At 38.1% G+C, this 20156-nt stretch overlaps 1 protein-coding gene across 8 annotated transcripts in view; it reads left to right on the forward strand.

Moving 5' to 3' along the window:
- TRAK1 (trafficking kinesin protein 1) overlaps positions 1-20156 on the forward strand; it is a 128882-nt gene that overhangs the window by 97012 nt on the left and 11714 nt on the right. For 5 of the 8 annotated variants that reach the window (XM_027902738.1, XM_027902741.1, XM_027902736.1 and 2 more), the window contains 10 exons: positions 1006-1106; positions 1832-1940; positions 3779-3857; positions 4262-4392; positions 4877-4951; positions 6015-6152; positions 7784-7860; positions 9886-10122; positions 10979-11295; positions 15517-15846. In XM_027902738.1, coding sequence (XP_027758539.1) covers positions 1006-1106; positions 1832-1940; positions 3779-3857; positions 4262-4392; positions 4877-4951; positions 6015-6152; positions 7784-7860; positions 9886-10122; positions 10979-11295; positions 15517-15846 — 1594 coding nt within the window. The remainder of the gene's footprint in view (positions 1-1005; positions 1107-1831; positions 1941-3778; positions 3858-4261; positions 4393-4876; positions 4952-6014; positions 6153-7783; positions 7861-9885; positions 10123-10978; positions 11296-15516; positions 15847-20156) is intronic. The other 3 variants (XM_027902737.1, XM_027902742.1, XM_027902740.1) reach the window with 1 other exon arrangement.

Genomic DNA, 20156 nt, shown 5'->3' on the forward strand with positions numbered 1-20156 from the left:
TCTATTTTATTGATATTCTCTGGGTTTTTTTTCCAGTAATAACTACAAAGAAAAGTATTCCTACGATGTAAAAAACTGAAGTTTTTAATAAAAAGAAATGTGCTCTGCAATATTTGCATTGGAAAGTGCAAACTGAGGACCTAGTCTTGCAGTGCAAATGGAAGGAAATGGATCTTCTGATCAGTTATGCCATCTATAGCTATGCAAGGCAAATAAAAATTAATCTTTTGCTACTGGAGTCTTAAGTGGCAGCTATGAAATGGTGCAGGTGTAGTTGAGTTTTTAACCCTTTTCTTGGAGAATCTCAATATAAATTAATCAAAATTAGGTTTGTGGTGCTCACAGTTACAGGGAATCTTAATCACCCAATCTCAATGTTTTGTTCCTTTTTGATATATGTATGTACCAAGTATGGGACTCCCACAAACTACTTTACTAGACTCATGTTTCAGAGTGATCAAAAGCCCAAACTACATCCAGACACTGTCTGCAGCCTCTGCTGTTGGAAGAGCAGCTTCCCACTGTGTGGTAGTGTTCTGTAGCTCAACAGGCTCTGGAGTCCCAAATGTAACCTTGCTACACAAGTATTTTAGTAATTTTATCTGAAGGCTTATGGAGAGGAAAAAATATATCTCCATCTGCCATGTTTGGGTAGATTGTTCCACATTAATTTCCTGCAGTATCATTGCAATACATCCATTACTGTGGATGTGGATCTAGACTAATGCAATAGTGACTCAGGATTGCTCATCTCAAAGATGGTGAAAGATAAACATGTCTAATAGCAGTGGATAATTGCATTTTTGAACTTTAAAAAATAACATTTAGTGGCTAATTTAAAAGGCACGCTTTTCCTTCCTAAGAAATAACAGAAATGGTTCTGGTCTGTTTCAGTCTTGGCCTCTTAAATTTAGTCTGAAGTTGATGCTTGGAGGATGAATAACTTCTAATTTGTAGTGGATTTACTTAAGAATGTGTCTAGAAAATCAACTTCTTGTTGTGCAGGTTTCTCAGTTGCGGCATGAGCTCTCCATGAAAGATGAACTTCTCCAGTTCTATACCAGTGCTGCTGAGGAAAGTGAGCCAGAGTCCATCTGCTCCACCCCGTAAGTTAATCGATGCGCAGCGTTGAGCCTTGCATCTGCTACTAAGCGTGGGGAGTTCAGACAATTTAGTGGCTTTGAAAAGTAGTAAAATTATCCCTGTATTGGCCAGAACTATGAATGGGACACAGAACTTGGTGCATGGCACCAGCTGCAAGGATTTGCACTGAACCAGCTGGCTATCCAGGTGCCTGGAGGCGGACATGGGCCCAGCTGACAGTAGCCCAGTACACCACATACCTTTGCTTGCTGTGCTAGAACATGCTACATGTGTGACCTTTGTGCTTGAAGGACCTGAAGGCACTGTGGAAAAATTCCAAGCCGAGGGAAAGAGAAAGAATGGCTTATAGTGTGGGTTCCAGGCAATTAGCTGGCTGAACAGCATTGCAGGCTCTCAGGGGCTGTCTGCCCTTGCAGAGTTATTGCTGCATTCTGGTGAAGCGTGTGCAGCATTAATCAGGAGCTCTTGGGTTGCTCCCTGTAGTAAAGTGGTTTCTTTTCTCACAGCCTTGGCTGAATAACTTTTTCATAGGGCATGTGTGGAATAATAAATACATTTTTTCAACGTTCTCTTTCAAAATTCACTGCAAATTTATTGCTGCCCAAAAGTATGAATAAGTTGTATTTAGTGTGGCTCTGTTTTGTTTTGAGACCTCTGTTCAGTCTGTTCTGCAAGATCGTCCATGATGCAGGTAAAATTGAGTTAAAACTGTTGCTTTTGTTACAAGGCTGAAGAGGAATGAATCTTCATCCTCCGTCCAGAACTACTTTCATTTGGACTCTCTTCAAAAGAAACTCAAGGACCTGGAAGAGGAAAATGTTGTGCTTAGATCTGAGGTAAAACTGCTTCCTTTGTGTTTTGCTTAATATAGTTGTTCAGTTAAATGCCACAACCACAGATATTGGAAAGTGTATATTAAAAGTTGAGAGAGTCTAAGAGTATATAATTCCATATGTGACAGAGATCTCTCTGTAGTAGTTTGATCACCATCCTTTATCCTTCTAAATGAAGGAAAGGCTGAAGTGTCGATGCTACATAGAGTCACAGAATCATTTAGGTTGGAAAAGACCTCTAAGATCATCAAGTCCACCCTCTGACTGATCAACACCTTGTCACCCAGACTAAGGCACTAAGTCATTTCTTGAACATCTCCAGGTGTGGTGACTCCACCACCTCCCTGGGCGGTCCCTTCCAATGCTTAAGCATTTCCATGAAGAAATTCTTCCTGAATGAAGCTACATGCAAAGCAGTTTTTGTGGCAAAAGAATGTACAGGAGCATGGGCAGATTTTGAAGTTCAGCACTGCACTTTGAAACAGGTCTTAGAGAGCTGACCTGGTGGATTCATGTGACTGTAGCTGCAGATCTGAAGTTTGTAGGCTGGCATGGTCTCTCTGATACAAATTCAGTGTTTGTCAAAATAATAATTGCTACCCTAAATTTGCATTAACTTTCTTGAATTTGTGTTTCAACTCAGGCAGTTAATTTAAATGGAATGTGTTTTTCTTGTCTTTTACTTCTGATATTTTCTTTGTTTCACATATGACACACTTTTAAAAAGTTTATTTACTGTTCTCTGTCAGAAATAATACTTCATACTTGAATATGAAGTGAATAATTTTATATTTTCAATGCAACTTTTAAACCTTGGGAATATGTTACCACTTTGCACACACTTAGCAGAGTATAGCTGAAGAGATACTTTTAATCTAAGAATGAATGTATGAAAACAGTGTCATTACCATTTTCTACTGCAAATGCAGGGCCCGTTGTCAACAGTTTGTGTCACACCTTTGCACAAGATACTGTGTAAATGGAGACTGCTGTATACACTTAATTGATAAGCTGTTCAAGGAAAATGAGCAATAGGCGGTCTGAGAATAATGAAGGTAGGGCTAGAACTGAGGGAGCCACTGCATCAGGAGCTGATTGGACAACCCCACGTAGCACTGCCTTCCCAGCGAGGGAGATGCAGTCTGTGCCTGCCAGGAAGGCACAGGATGAAGCCAAACCTGAAACCTGTGAGCTGTGCAGTTCTCTACAGAAACATTCTGTGGGTGTCTGTGCATTCCCCCAGCGCTGGAGATCGATTACAGACCCACCAAGGTGGTGCCAGACAGAACCAGCTGGCTGTAGCCACACTGCTTTTGGCACTCCTAGAATCAGAGCAGAAAAGACAAAGCAGGGAAGGAGGCAGAACTGAGGATTTTTGTGGGGTATATAGTTATAGTGCCAGAACTTTTCAAATACTGTCTGAATGTCTTTTAAATACTTGAATATTTAAGTCAGTTATTTAAACCAAGCATTTGTTTAGTTTGTGATGATACCCAGCTTTGCTCAGGTGAACAGATCAAACTCTGCATGCTAATCTTTTGTATATTCAGAGTTTTATGTTTTTTCTTTTTTACTTTTAATGCAAAATACACAAGTGACATCTAGTGGGGATATGGTGATAATGATGCAAATTTCTCCACAGAGTAATGTCTCTCCTGAATATTCACCTGACGCTTTTTTCCGGAACATGAGGGGAGGGCAGGCAAAACCTGTAGTTTTTTCACTGTCTTCATGGAGTGATTAGAATAGCTTGTCTTTCTGAAGCAGATGGAAGTGCAACAACAGACTGGCAAAGAGCAAATGTGCTAATGTAGCATGTTTGATGTGGATTTCTTGAACAGGCCTGTCAGCTGAAGACTGAAACAATTACTTATGAAGAGAAAGAACAACAGCTTGTCAATGACTGCGTAAAAGAGCTGAGTATGTCCCTACTCCTTTATACTTCTCATTCGAGGTAGTTCAGTAAAAAAAAAAACAAACAAAAACAGTCAGTCATATTTTTCTGTGGTACTTCTTTTCCTTAAAGGAATGAGTAGAAAATTTCTGGCTGAAATTTAACAGCAGAAAATGCTGTCTGTAAGCTAAATCTTTCTCAGTTAAAAATAGTTTTGCATTGAAAAACATCATGGGAAAGTACAGTCTCCTTTGCAGCGTGGGCACTTGATGTCTTTCAGGTTTTGTGTCCCAATGTTATTTTTCAAAAGTGCCTTACTGTGTATCGGAGTACAATTCTGCTGAATCAAGTGATGTTCCAAAAGAACATCTTTATGCTTACTTTTCTGCTTTTGGGTTTGTGGTGTTAATTGTATTCACTTATCTTAAAGGGGATGCAAACATCCAGATTGCCAATATCTCAGAAGAGTTAGCAAAGAAAACCGAAGATGCTGCCCGTCAGCAGGAAGAAATCACCCATCTTCTCTCTCAGATAGTCGATCTGCAGAAAAAGGCCAAAGCTGTAAGGAATCCGGTTGTGAGGCTTCTGCTATTTGCTGCTAATGTAGCTGGGGGACAGGTTACAATCCTCTGTGTTCTAGAGCCTAAAGGAACTTTTCCATTCTCCTTATGTGGGTGACCTTGTCTGATGTTTAATATCTAGCATACTTGACTAGAAAGCCTCGATTTATTAAAAGATGCATATATGATTTGTCAAATGCAGTGGTTAAATTTATTTTAAATGTTAGATGTAAAATGCTGTGTTATGTTGGTAAGACAAGAATGTCAGTGCAAGTATTTCAGCAGGCACATATTCATTTGGATGTTCATTCAGCAGTGTAAAATCTGATGCTGTGTGTTCTTGTGTTAACATTTTAAATGTTTTTAAACTAACATGTGGACTAATACTGCTGCAGAGGAGGTTTGAGAAAAGTTAGAATTTCTATTGAAGTATCATCACAGGGCAAAAGATCACAGTATTTCTAACATTTTTTCTCATACTTTAGTGTGCAGTTGAAAATGAGGAACTTGTCCAGCATCTGGGAGCAGCTAAAGATGCCCAGAGACAGCTCACAGCAGAGGTGAGTACATTACTTAGTAAGACAATAATTTAGTAGCAGGGCAATGACTTTTCACTTTGCCATGTCTAACCTGGATCAGAAGTATTAAATAATTTTGCCTATGTATATGGAATGAAGGAACATTTATGTTCCTAGTAGAACATGTTCCTTCCTATTCTCTCCTCTTTCAAACAACATACATTTTGAAAAACAGAAGTTTATGAGCTGTATAGGAACCCCTTCAGAGGTTGACTTATTTAGGCTGATAGTTTAAGCCTATTTTGAGTAGTGAAATAACATGGAAGAGCTCTTTTGAACTCTGCTTATTCAGTGAATAAACTGAAGGCAGTCCAGGATTTCTGGATGTCTTTTGGGCACTATATTCACATGAACAAAGTGGACAAAATAGAATGAATAAAGCTTGATCCCCTTGGGACGTGTGTTGTACTTGGACTACTTGGAATTGAAGGTGGGAATGCCCAGAGAAGCTTTTCCTGCTGGTGGACCTTTTGTATCTGTGGGGCTCCAAAAAGGTTGAGCTCATTCTTCTCCATTGCTTTCTTAGGAAAGAAAATGGACAGGGTCTCTGTTTCTAAGCCAAATAGCTTATTTTTATGAAATTTGAATTTCAGAATTCTGCCCCTTTGCCAGACTTGTTTGAAGTGGCTGATGAACTCAAAAACTATGAGGGTACACAGACATCTGCAGACAGTGATTACATACGATGTGTTTCCTCAGAAAGTCAAGCTAAAAGTGAGGCATGGTCTGAGGCTGTTGAAGGTTATACATATATATGTATGTATGCATTCAAGTCTAGGTTTTCAAATTTCGAAGTCCTTTGGAACATTGTGAAAAGTCTTGTCCTCTGCCCATGCTGTTTTCCTCTGTGGTCCTCATGGCAGTGATTAGGCACTATAGCTGATCTAACGATTTTTGGTTACAGTCACTTGTTGGAGTTCTGTTCCTTTTAAGGGGAATATTCTTCCCTACAGCATTGTTGCTTACTGGTGTTAAAAGAATTGTCAGGCTTTTTATGATAATAGTGCACCCCATAAGGTGTTGTACTGTTTTCTTTCTGTTACAGTTGCGAGAGCTGGAAGACAAGTATGCAGAGTGCATGGAAATGCTTCATGAGGCTCAGGAAGAGCTGAAAAACCTTAGAAACAAGACAATGCCAAATGCTATATCACGTCGGTACCACTCCCTCGGTCTCTTCCCCATGGTAAGCAGATTTAAGAAAAAAACCTGCACACACCAGAGAACAACCAAGCAAAGGAAGTGTTCTCATCTGAATTACAGCTTCAGGGACAGGATAGTGGCCCAGACATAATCATGGGTGAAATGTGTATTTGAATAATGTTCAAGGATACCTGAGTGATCAATTTTGCATTCCTGGTTCTGAAACAGTGGTGCTGTGCAGCTGCTTGGCTTTGCTGCAGTATTATATACAACCTGCAGCTGGCTGTGCTTATGCTGTGTATCATGGGTAGCATTGACAGGTTGTTACACAATTCTATACATCTTTGTAATGCATCTCCTGTACCACGGTGCTGATCTTCACTAGAAAGCATTAGGAGCTTCCTGGTTTTCAGTATTGTTGAAGATATAACTTCCTGATAACAACGGTTTCCAGACATGACGTCTTTCTAGTGTCTCATGATCTACGTGCTAGTTCTTCAGTACTTAAATAGGGTTACACTTACCTTCTTGGTTTAGGATCACTGAAAGTTCAGTGGTTCATTAAAAGAATAGTTGTTGCTAATCTGTATTATGGCAACAAATTGTGCCATTTTCACTGGTTTCATCAACTGTGTATACCTGTTTTCGTGTAATTATGACATTTAAAGCACAGGGAATATGCAGCACTATCAAAAAATGAGAAAAAAAGAGGGGGTAAGAAGAATGTGTCCAGTGACTGGCTCTGCTTGCCTGTATATCTCTAGGATAGTTCCATTACTTCCGAAGGTTTCTTATAAATTACATTAATGCAATCAAGCAGCAGAATCTGACCCTTCTTATCTTTAGCCTGTCTTGTCTTCCTGCTGAGAAGAACACGTTTATTTGTGCTCACAAGAAGTAAATTGCCAACAAAGGCTTAGCTTACCTTTTTGTGTTCCCTTCTGGGACTGAACACAGGCCAATTTAAAGTGCAGATGTTTAATAATACAAGTTGTGCTTGCACAAAATACAGTTGAAAGCTGCAAAAAAGTATGCTTGTGCTGAGATAGGTTTATGTGTTTTGTCTGAAAATTGTTTTCAAATGTTGAATCATGGGATGAAAGATCATTTAGGTTTGTGACTATTTGACACTTAGACTCTACACCCAGAAGTAAAACTGACTGACCAGCCATGGAAAATGTATGACCTGTCACCTGTAACCTTATGGGGGAAATATGTAATGCATTATACCAAGAACCATCTCATCTTTGTAGATGGTTGGGTAATGTTGTGAAAGAGAAGAGTGTTTATTTTAAATGAAAACCTATCAAGCAAAACTTTATACGTGAAAGGTGAGTGTTACTGAGCAGGGAATTTGGTCCAGGAAGCTGGGACACCTGAATTTTGTTGTTACCTGGGATTTTTTTTTTTTTTTTATTCTTTTGACAGATATTATATGTCATTAGATGTTAAAAACCATAGCAGAATGAAGCTAAGGCGCTTTTTTCCAGTGCTTTAAATATCTACATTAGTCTTCCATATTTCCAGTCAGTTTAACTTTTTAAACCTTTTTTTTTCTTGAAATACTCTTTATTAGTTATTTTTTTATGTTATATAACTAATTTTTTATTTTCTGTGTTGACAGACTATTAATACTGTGATTTTTTTTCTCTCTTTTGTGCTTATTTTTAACAGGATTCTTTGGCAGCAGAGATAGAAGGGTCAATGAGGAAAGAACTGCATTTAGATGAACCCGACTCTCCTGACTTGGCGTACGACTAAAAAGAATTGGTTCCTTATTGACTGATTATATCTGAAGTTAATTATTATTGGATGAGAACTAAAAAGGGAATAGTAGAGCTAGAGATTTAGAAAGAAATATTTCTGACCAAGTGTGCATGATAGAGAGAAAAGAAAATAAATTGTCTAGTTATTGGGGTTGTTTTATTTTCTGCTAAAAGTGCCAAAAGAAAACACCTGTATATAGGTTTTGCCTTGTCTTACAAACTTTTTGTCCTCATTTGTGAGTTCTGAGAATAAGAAAAGTTTTCTTTTCTTGTGTATTACCATGCTAGGTTTCTTCCCATAATTAGGAGCGTTCAATTTAATGGGTTTTCTCTTCAGGTTTTATAACATTTAGACCAGGTGATTATTGATCTAATCCAGTTTTAGAGGGAGAACGTCAGTGCAGAAAGGGATTTGGAATGGTTGGGTACTTACAGTGTGATGCCCATTACACCTGTGCTAAAGTTCTCTTGAATTAAACGGGAGAGTAGTTTGGAACAAGTTAAGTACTTGTGACAGTCCAGAAGTTATAGATAGATACAGCTTGGCAGAAATGGCCTCACTGACGCCAGCTGCACGTGTATTCCAGTGGTTTATCTCACCGACTTGTACAAAGCATGGATTGTTTAATTTGAAACAAGTTAATCCAGTTTACAGGGTCTGTCAGAGAAACAGAGTTTACAAAGAAAGGACAGTCAGAAGGTACAATAGACACTTCCCAGAAACCTTCTAATTACATGTACAAAAAGCTCAACTCATACTTTAACCTTCTCTGAGCAGGAGCCAAGAATTGTAAATGGGGCTTTGACAGAGTTAAATGTTGATTAAAAAAGTGTAAGGTCAGAAAGATGTGAGCATGCTCAAACCCTGTAGGATCCTTTTGTCCTTCTAGAATAATCTAACTTAATGCTTTGTTTAACTTCTTTAGAATGTCTTTTATATTGCTTTGCATGTACTAAAGGAGGATACTTTTTTTTTGGTTGCATGGCTTGGTTTTATTTCCTTGTGCTGTGCTAGTACCTGTCCATGGGACTGTTTATAGATAAATGTCCTTAAATTCAGCCTCTTAAAGATAAACAGCTACAGACTTGGAGCCTACACACAAAGAGTGCAACTTCTGAACACTCATGGTTAGAAGGAAAGAAATCTGAATGACATTAAAAAGCATAAGGCATACTGTCACTTCTACATCCTGGCAATGTTACCTTTCAACTAGAATGAATCTGCTGTTCTTGTGTTCAGCCACTGTTGAACTGTAAAACAATGCAGCAGTGGCACTTCTGTAGCATGATGTGGGGCAATTTTATTTTGTCAAGAAATTGCTGCTGAAGTGTCACCCGATCTTAATCTTGAAGCAGGTGAACAGTGTTTGTTATGGACATTCACCAGGACAGTGGTGATAAAAATGATCTGTGAAACTAGGACAAAAATTAGGTTTTCAGCCTTGACAGCCTCTCTCTTGACTCTTGTCTGGTATATTTCTGGGAATTTTTTTTTTTTTCTAATTTAACTAGTCTTTTCGGGGGTTAGAAATTGATTCCAAAGAGAAAAGATGCAAGACTTGCTTGCACAGTGACCCAGGAGAGTAAATTCAAATTCTCTTTTAAAATGAATTAGCCAGTTCATAGTTAAGAATTGAATGGAGATCAATTTCGTTTTCTAAAAACTAATTTCCACATAATGGCTTTACAGCATTTTTAGCTGATGTACTGAAATGTTCTTTCACTTATTTTTTTATTAATATTTGAAAGGGTCCACGCACGTAATTGTCAAATGTTCTGTCAAAAATATTCTAGGCTGATGGAAGAATTATGTTGATGGATTGAGTAACGGCCAGACTGTTGCAAGTATAGGACCCTCTGTACACTACTTTACAGAAACTATACATAAAACCACAGTGGTTGGTGGAGCTGTGAATAGGAAGGGCTGTTAATAAACTGTTACCTGTTTCTCTGTTCCTTCTTAAGGTAAGAGGGTACTGTGTAATTGTTAACTGTGTTTATGTCTTTCAGTCATCAGAAGCGGGTCTTCGAGACGGTGAGAAATGTTAATCAAGTTGTCAAGCAGAGATCCATGACTCCGTCACCAATGAATATCCCAGGCTCTAACCAGTCCTCTGCGATGAACTCAGTCATTTCTAGCTGCGTCAGCACTCCACGTTCCAGTTTCTATGGGGGAGACATCTCTAACATTATGATAGACAACAAGACCAATAGCATCATCTTGGAGACAGAATCCCCTGACAACGGGTCAGTACTGTAGCACAGGACTTTGCTTTTGTTTCACTTCTGACATAAAGGCAAAGTGTTTCTATTTTCCTCTTTTTGCGTTATAGTTCTTGAGCACTCAAGTTATTTAAAAGGGAACCCTTTTTGACGCTATTGTTTATCAGTCAGTGTCTGCAGCTCACATCTGTTCTGAGATGCAGCATTTCCAGATGATGTAAAGCCACTGTTGTTTTTGTAGCTGTGGGCCAATACTTATAACTGTATTTTCACCATTTTATATAAGTTCTGGGGAGTTCTGATCTCAATTGCAGCTGCAGTTAACTTTTTTGATCCTAAAAATAAAGTGTGCATCCGTAGGTTACCTAATATGAAAACTTATGAATGAAACCAAATCAGAACTTCATTTTTCTAGCTACATGTCCCTTCCCCCGGTACATCTCCACACTGTCCTGTATATTTGTTTCAGTAAAAACAGCTGTGTTTTTCAGCATAATATACTCTTGTGACTCAGGGTGGTACTCTTACATTATTGGCCCTGTAAGATGTGACCTGCTTACTTGAATTTGTCTGACTGTAAGGCATAAAACAAGAAGTCATCTCTCATCTCTTGGCAGGAGTAAGCTCATAAGTGCAGGTTTTCCAACTAGGATTTTCCTGGCAGGAACTAGATTTCAGAACTGCTTTAGTATGAAACAGAAACAAAAGATTGGTGTTTGCCTCACTGGATGAGTTGCAAGTTTTTGCCAGATGTAGTAATTTAAAGGTACTGGTGAAAAACTGTCACGTAGAAGATTTAAGCATTTCTAAGAATGTGTTTTTCTCCCTCCCCCTTTTTTTTTTTTGTGTGTGTGTGTGTGTGTCTCCTCTTATGTTTTAGAAATGAGGACAGGATGAAGAAGCCTGGAACTCCAGGGACTCCAGGCTCCAGTGACCTAGAGACTGCCCTTCGTAGGCTCTCCCTGAGGCGGGAGAATTACCTCTCGGAGCGCAAGTTCTTCGAAGAAGAGCAGGAAAGGAAGTTGCGGGAACTGGCAGAAAAGGGAGAACTCCATAGTGGTTCTGTTACCCCCACAGAGAGCATCATGTCACTGGGAACTCACTCCAGATTTTCAGAATTCACTGGATATTCAGGAATGTCTATCAGCAGTCGCTCCTACCTACCAGAAAAGCTTCAGATTGTGAAACCACTAGAAGGTGATAACAAAGGGCCTCGCCCTTTATCTGTTGTTCTTAGTGACTCTTTATGGTCTCTTATCCATCACCAGAAAGCAGGAAATCTTTGCAATACATATTCTTTTTACTTTAGAGACAGTAATCCACGATGTTGGTTTGAGATCTTCTAAAAACTATGTTTTCCCACAAGCCTTAAAAGCGTTAGAAAACAACTCCAACCAAGGCAATAAAATAAATATTACAGGCCACATGTGTATCAGCAGTGCAGCTTTACAACCGACCTAAATGTTGCCATTTCACATTTGGAAAAGGATGGTGGATAAGTATACAAAATTTAAACAACAAGAATTCTGCAAATTAGTGTCTAGAAAGATCTTTACCTACTTTAATTAGTCCAGTTGTAAGACTACTTCAGTGATTAAAAATTATCTGTGGACTTTATTTGGCTGTTTGAGTGGTCACACATGAGTCACTATGGCTTTGCATTTCATGTGTGAAATAGGTGGGGGTTTTTAAAGTCGATTTTCCTTCATATATTATCTCAGGAAAAGGTAAGATACAGGTAGATCGTAGTCAGGGCTAGAGCTTTATTTCTAAGTTCATTTCAGTAGTCTGTCTAAAAAAGCTGACAGAGAACATACTATATAGTCAGCCTGACTTTCTTCAGTTCTTTCAGGTTGTAGCTGGAAGTTAATCGAGTCCTTCAGGTTTTGAACAAAATTAATCTGTTTTCCTGTAGTTTTCCTATTTCACAGACATACTAGTTAACATCATTTAGCTTTGGCTTCTCTCTTCTCCTTTAACAGAACTCTTGTACTACGTTGCAATTGTGTGTGTTTTAATTACAGAAGTTCCTTTTTTTCATCTTTTTAGAACTAACTTATATATGAAATAAGGAGCATTTAGCATGACACATACTCAGAAGCAAAAACAACCATTCTTATGTCCTGAAGAAAGTGGTGTACTGAATCTACTTATTCAAATTAAACTATAGACATAGCATACAAATCCATACTGTCTTGCAGATTTTAATAGTTTGTTTTCATGGCTGCTTTTAAATGGTCATAAAATTCTTGTATCACACGAGGGAAATGATGATCCAGCTTTGTTTCAGTTTCTGGTTGCTACCACTGTAATAGATTTCTATCACCATCCCATTATATCCTCTTTTTTTCTTCCAATAAACTCTTTAAGTCTTTATCATCTTTCTATCTGTCTGGGTTTTTTTTTTCCTGGTTTTGTTTATTGTTCTCACTGAGTCATTTTTCTCTTAAAATTACTTCACCATTTAAAGTACTTCTTGTGTTTGATTTTAGATCTTATTTGTAGTATGTTTGTGTCTGCCTGTTTCATAAGTTTAGTGTTTGCTAACTTTCATTAACTACATGTTTATGATTTTGTTCTTAACTTCAATTTAGTTTCTTTCCCAAGTAGTTTTCATGAGATTTAATTTTTGTTTTCAAATTCATGGATGTTTTCAGACTGCTGGGGCAAAATAATCTACTGTACCAGTAGACTGTTACTGGTAGTTGTGTCTTTAGTTTTATTACTGTTTTACTAAGGGTGCTCATGCCATAAAATGGAAGAAATAAAAATTAATTCTGTAATAATTTCAGGTTAATGACTCCTTCAAAGCACTCTTCTAAATCCCACAGTAAAATAAATAGGGTGACAGAAGTGCTACAAAATTACTCATCTTTTGCACCTTTAAAAAGACAAACCCATGCTTTCTTTTAGTCAAAACAGAAGGATTGCTTGATGTGACATGCTTTAGTTGCAGTCTAGTGGGGCTTTTTTTTTTTTGCTTTCTATTTTAAACTGTGCATCTGTAGCTTGTTGTGGCGTGAGTGTGAAATAGCGCTTCCAGTGTCCTGTAGGAAAACTAAAACCTTCAACTGATTGTGTCGTCAACCACTTCATTGCAATTGTGGCAGCAACACACTGTGAATTTCTGAACTCTCTCTGTCCTTTATAGTCTGCATTGGATCATGCAGGGGTATCAGCAATATTGGGGGGAAAAAATCGTTTATTCCATTCACACACATATTTTGGTCTTATATTCCTTCTTCCTTCAGTTTGGCAATCCCACTGTCGCACAGTAATGCCAACCTTTTCTGATAGCATAATTTACAAAAGGCTCTAGTAGTTGCCTGGGACTGAATGAAGGCCAAGGAGGTGCTTTATTTCCCACTTTATTTGACTTTTGCACCTTTTTTTCTTATTATTGGGTATTTACAACTGTTGCATTGGTTTGTACATTTGTGTTAATTTTCTGCATGGCAAAGGTAAAGATCCCATACTCACATTTTATGGGATCAACATTAAACTCAGATATCCTCCTTTTTGTGATGAAACCTAGGCCATTTTGATTTCCAGGTTCCAAAATAAGCCAGCAACATGTAGTTTCAATGGAAATATTAAAGCTCAAAATGCAGATATTTTGGTGAATGTCTTTCCTATGAGATGATATGTGTTAACAATTAAAAGCTTGTTTTCTGTAGAGTTTACTTTAAGCATAAGATTTGGTAAGATTTAAGGTGACAAAGATTACATCTTCAGAAACTAGCACTTAGAAGTTAATTAACTTTTTTTATTTGCATGCAGTGCAGGAAGAAAATTTGATGGCCATTTTTCTTTAATTCTCAGAGTATAGTCTGACAGCAAACCTTGGTTAAGGCTTGACAATATCTGGCACTTCTTTACCTTATGGGATATTTCTTTTATATAGAAGCAAAAAAAACTTGACCTTTGTGAGAGTTCAGAAGTAAATACAAGCTATACAGATATCTCTTTTCTACAGTTATCTATTTGGGGTTTATAATGGTTTCAACTCAAGGGTACCAATCCTCTTTAGTCCCTCAAAACTTACTTTAAATAAAAAAAAAGGCAGATCTGTTTATTCTGAGCTAAAAATTACAGAAAAATTGAGATAGGCATAATTAAAATGCTGCCCACTGATTCCAACCATTCCAGAGAAAGAGTTTTTCCCTGTTCACTTCCTATTCCACATTAGGCTTCCTGAAGTAAAATATCCTTATGTGAAAGGACAGGTTTTCGCATTCCATAGTATTTTTCTCAGATGGAAAAGAATATATGTAAGAGCCATCCCTTCTTTACTTATATACAGTTGTTTAGGTTTTTTGGTACATATACCATGCAACGAATTGAACATTCTTAGTCTTTGAATATGGGTGAGATATTTGTGTGCCAGCTTGTTGAATGAGTGTTCTGCTTTGGGTTGAGGGGACAGGAATAAGACAACAAAAACTGCTCTAATTTGAGCTTGCAGAGATGCAAGGTTTTTTTTTTGTGTCATAGGATATGTAAGGTTTTAAGTCACACATTTCAACACAGTAGTGATGGTGGGCATATAGGAAAGCATAGGCCCTTGCAAGCAGTGTTTATTCATTGCTTGAGGAATCAGATAAATCCTGCCCTGATTGCAGTGGGCCCATCTCGGTGTATATATCAGTTTATCTTGATCCGTTGCTGTTTCTGACTAATTGTCTCCTATTAAACACTGAATGTTAAATGCTTTTCTCTGTAAAGTGTACCTCCTTCCTCAAAACATTTCTCTGCCAAGGATGAAGCTACAGGTACAGTAGCATTTAGTTCTGTAGTAGTTGAGTTCCTGTAGCATAGGGGCCATACAGGTATTTAGACTTGCTGTATAGTTCAGAAGTATCTGCTTACACGTGCCTGAAGCTCATGGGGCTTTCTAACATATGATACACAGCTGAAATTGCTGTGCAGTCTGTGTGACTACTGTCCTCCCGTTAGCCACTGGTAGTAAATTCTGGCATGTTCTCAGCACCTATCTTAGTGTGAGCTTAACATGGGAATATGTGGTTTATGCTCCTCTTACAGCTTTCTGTGATGGTGCTCAGATCAACTCTTAGATGTAAATCCTTTCTGCTCCTGCTTAATCCCATGAATTGAAATGGATGAGAGTATTTACGGGGAGAGGCAGTGCATGTGCACAAGTATGCCACAGCTCACCACCAGGCTTTGCCCAAGTGCTGATGTGATCAGTTTATTTCACACAGATGTGGAAATGCTGAAGCGTAGGTGAAGCAGTTTTGTCTTGTAGCATGTCTTCTTAGAAATATTAAACCCAGTAACATTAAAGGTTTGGAGCTTCCAAACCTTTGGTCTTCTGAATAAACGAAGTGGGATTTTCTGTCTTTTAGGTCCTGGATTGATTACTAATTTATTTTTGTTGTCTTTCTGTGCCCTTTCAAGGTTCTGCCACTTTGCACCACTGGCAGCAGCTGGCTCAGCCTCACTTGGGTGGGATCCTGGACCCAAGGCCCGGAGTTGTCACTAAGGGCTTCAGGACCCTAGACCTGGACCTGGATGAAGTGTACTGCCTTAATGACTATGAGGAAGATGAGACAGGTGACATTTCTTACAAGGGCCTAACTACCTCGACGCCAGTTCAGCACACAGAGACCTCAGGTGAGAGGTCACAAGCACAACTGACTGTTTCAGACAACAAGAATAACCCCCGCCAATCTCAGGCTTTCACAGAGGAGATGCAGGAGTCCGCGACTGACGATGATGAGGGGTCTGGTGAGGGAAACTCATTAAGTCCAGTAAAACTGACATCTTTTCAGGATTTTGATTACTGGGCCATTCTCACGTCTCTCCAGAACAGCATCCATAATATCGCTTTGTGTGTAGCATCTGCACGTTAACGCGTGCAGTGGTTAGAACATAACCATTCTAACATTTGCTCAAAAGTCGTTTCCTTGACAATCTTTTAATTTGTTTTTCAGTAACAGCATCTGTGGTCAATATTTTACTCTACTTTGATAAGAGAAGGCTGCTAAAAGGAAGTGGTTTGTTCACAAACCTTTGTGTGGCACGTGTGCAACCTGTATGTGTATTTAGTGCACGCTGTTCAGTGTATGTAATGTACAGATGACATATATTTTGTATGACTATAGAGCAGATACTCTTCTGACTGTTCATAAGAGATGTTGCCATGCTTTAGATTTTTGTAAAAAGACTAAACGATTGGTATTCTAAAGGTGCATCTAAGTTGCCTTTGCTGAAACAAATGGAAGTGCCTCGAAAATCACCAAAGAAGCTCTGTAAGTGTAATCCACTTACCTCAGATACAGTTACCTGTTTTTAAAGTCCTTTTGAGATAAAGAATTAAGAGGATGTTTGTATGTAGTGACTAATGACATTTCTCTCATTCCCTCTCAACCACAATGTTAAATCCTGTCCTTCCTATTTATACCATATTAAGACGTAAACATTTTTAAGTGACAGTACTGCATGAGTTATTAGACACTCTGAACTGACATTAGCAGTCTGTTATTGCACAAGGTTACAGGTTCTCAAGACTATAGATGTGTTTCGAGTTCATGTGGTTTCTTTTATGTTCTTAGGTTTTGGGGGGTTTCATTTTAATAAGCTATATAATCTTCATTAAGATTTGCCTCTGGTAAAGAATTATGTTTAAGATTCAGAAAATTACCAGAACTCGGGTTTTTTTCAGACTTCTTGTTTTTGTGTAACTACTTTAAATGAAGACACTTCCTTCCCTTTCCTTTTTCTGGGATAAATCATAATTTAATATTTGACTAGTCTTCAGAAGATTAGATTGTCTCAGGGCTAAACAGTAATATATCTGTTATTATCATGACATGCAGAGTATCCTTAACCCTCACTGCAATGGCAGTTCAGTGCTTTTAGCTATTTTATAAGCTACTTTTATTTCAGCTATTTTATTACAAGCTACTTTTTGCAGTCAGGTGTATTAAGGTGAAATAGAATCATAGAATCATTAAGGTTGGAAAAGACAGCTAAGGTTGTTGAGCCCAGCTGTTAACCCAAAACTGCCAAATCCATCCCTAAGCCATGTCCCTAAGTGTCACATGTGCAGGTCTTTTAAATACCTCCAGGGACAGAGACTCAACCACTTCCCTGGGCAGCCTGTTACAATTCTTCAGCATTCAAACCCTTCAGCTTCCCTTTCCATTGGCAAAAATTGTCTTTGTTCTAAGAGATCTATTGCCAGGAAATATTCTTTATATTATTTTTTTATATTGATATGGAAATAAATAATGCCTCTGCAGCAGTTGTGTACCATTCTGGATATTATCCAGGTTTTTTATAATTTTGAAGTGTCTGGGTAACAACAGCAAGAAAAGCTGGAGATAAGGGGAAACAGACTGATATAACCAAAGACTGAAATAACTGGCATTTTTAGGATCAAGGGAATAAAAGAATCAAGAAAAGGTATTAATTTTAAAGTGTGTTGCTGCACTGAGGAAGGAAACAAGCAGTTCTTCATGTACTCAGGATTGTGCAAAAAAAGTTGCTTAGTTGCTTGGGCTACTCTTTGAACAATTTTCTAATTGTAAGAATTTTTAACACAAGAACATGTCAAAAGTGTGGAAAAACTGATTGTCATGGGCTATACATAGACAAGGATATAGTTTAGGTCCCTTGGGTTTTTTTAAGAATGGGTTAGTAAAACATTTCTGGGTAATAATTTGGAAGAGTTCTTTCTTTGGAGTAGAACAATAAATCTAGCCCTGCTCTGTGATTACGAACTGGCAAGAAAATTTGGTATTTTTATCCATTTTCTGTCTAGATTACAATTTGAATATAGGTCACTGTTATTAATAGGTTATTTACTGATTACTGCTAATTTTTCCTGGGAAAACTCTGTCTCAGACAAGGGTTTTAAGCAAATTCCCTACACTGTAAGTTGGTGAAGTAGGTAAAATCTATGAAATTGTTCTGGCAATCCTTTGTATTGTTCTCTAGGTAATTTTAATACATTACAGAAATAAATGGGTAAAAAATTAATAACCAAGGATGAACAAGTGCATGGAAAATTTCGGGTTCCCATCCTACTTTCAAATTGTCCAGCTGCCTAGGCTTTAAGAGTATCCATGAGCTACCAACTCATTACTGGTTGCATTGCTCAAATTAAGTAAAGAGACTGCTATATCTGCTTTTTAGTGAAGCGCTTTGTCAGATGTTATACAAGGAGAAAACAACTGTAGATGTTTTCAGAGTATGCACTTACTAATGAGGCAGTACTTCTCAGGATCCACAATTTGCTCACTGAAGAATTCCTTTTGGGAGAAGAGATGTGTGCTTAGCTTATGAATTTATTTTTTATGTAAATAGCCATTGCTTCTCTTGAAAAAGCCTTCTCAGCATTCTTTCTTCCTGGATTTCTCTGTAAGAAATGTGAGGCAGGTCGGGTTGTGTGTGGACATGTGGCTCCTTAGGGCCCTGTCAGGAGTCCAAAGTTCCGGCTTCTTTGCTTGCAGGATTCCAAGGGAGGTTCCAGTTGGCAGTGTACAGAATAAACCCTTGCTAGAAAATGTGGAAGTAAAATAAAAAGGGAAGGAGAGAAATATCTTGGATACAGTCTTTAGTGATAGTGCTTTTGCTTATAATCCAAGATAGCTCCATTGTGGAAAAATTTTTAAAAGCCAGAAAGTATCATCTTACAGTTGCTGTTGGCAGACCATGAAGTGTGCCAGTCTAGGGCTACAGGCCTTCTACCCTCAGACCAGAATGTCTTTAGTAATACAGTGCCTACAAGGACCATTCCCAGCAGGTGTAGGTCACCCTAGTCTGTTGGGCAGGTTTCTCCTTCCTTGTATCTTATGCTCTGAGCCTTCTATCTTGCCATTTTTGCGCTGGAGATGTTCTCTGGCAGAGTACTCGTGAGTTACGATCCTTGAATTTTCCTGTCCCTGTGTTGGCACCTGTAGTATCCATTGGTAGATAAAACAGTTTCCTCACCATAAATGCGTATTGTATCCCAGTTATGGCACTGGATATTTCAGGAGAAATGAACATGTTTGTACTTTATGATCTGCAGTTGTTCTGTTGGAGCCGCGTGCTGTGTGTGGGTAGAGTAACTTTAGGGGAGGATTGTAAATTCCAGAATTGCAGTTCTAGCCTAATACCCAGGAAGAGGTTGAAATTTTTATATCACTTGTTTGTACACTCAGCATAATTGGAATCGTAAAGAAGTTACAGGACGCAGTGTTCTTAATACCATCTAGGGCAAGTAATTTTTGCAGCACAAATTTTTGTTCTGTGAAAGAAAATGTAGTACGTTATAAAACTGTACAGAATCTGTTTTGGAGGGAGGGGTTGTTGGGGCTATTTTTTTGTTTGGTTTGTTGTGGTTTTTTTAGTTCAAACAAAAAACCCCAAACAAGCCATTCAAAGCACTTAATAATGTTATGAATGTTCTAATTTTGAAGCTGGAAGGGCTACACCATGCAGCACGTGTTTAATTACCTGCTAGTATTGGGTGCATGAACTGGTCTTTCAGTACTTGTGTTTTAGTTCCACTGATTGATTGTTTTGAATAGACGTGTGCACAGCATTACGGGATCAGCACTCTTGTATTTCATGTTTTGACCTTAATCACAACGTGGTGATCTTTCCAAAAGATGCCTAAAATCATGAAAACACATAATGAATGTCTTATGTTTGAGTTGGTTTTAGAAGGATTCCTATACGTGCTTCTGAAAGGTTACATTGTACAGAAAAGCAATAAATTTTTAACTCTTCTTAGAACTAAGGTATTGATTCATATTTAAATATATCTTATTTTCAAATGGCATGAATATCTTACAGTAATTATTTCTTTAAGAGAAGTCTATTAGCAGTTGCTGTCTATGCTGTTAAAATGCTATCATTTTATTTTGGGGATCCTAACCTGCATAAACTCATATTGAAGCCACATTAAATACTTTGAAGTCTCTTTACATCTGTGCTCCGTGGTTACATACATATGAAAAAGTGACCTCAGCCTGAAGAAGACCTTGTCCAAAGAATATCTGCCTTCGTTCAGTTTTCCCTCTCTTGTTGTTTCCAAAGGCAAAATA

The sequence above is a fragment of the Empidonax traillii genome, unplaced genomic scaffold, assembly GCF_003031625.1.
Source record: "Empidonax traillii isolate 1590-97213 ecotype Southwest subspecies unplaced genomic scaffold, ASM303162v1 scaffold904:size330812, whole genome shotgun sequence".
In the NCBI taxonomy this organism is placed as follows: domain Eukaryota; kingdom Metazoa; phylum Chordata; class Aves; order Passeriformes; family Tyrannidae; genus Empidonax; species Empidonax traillii.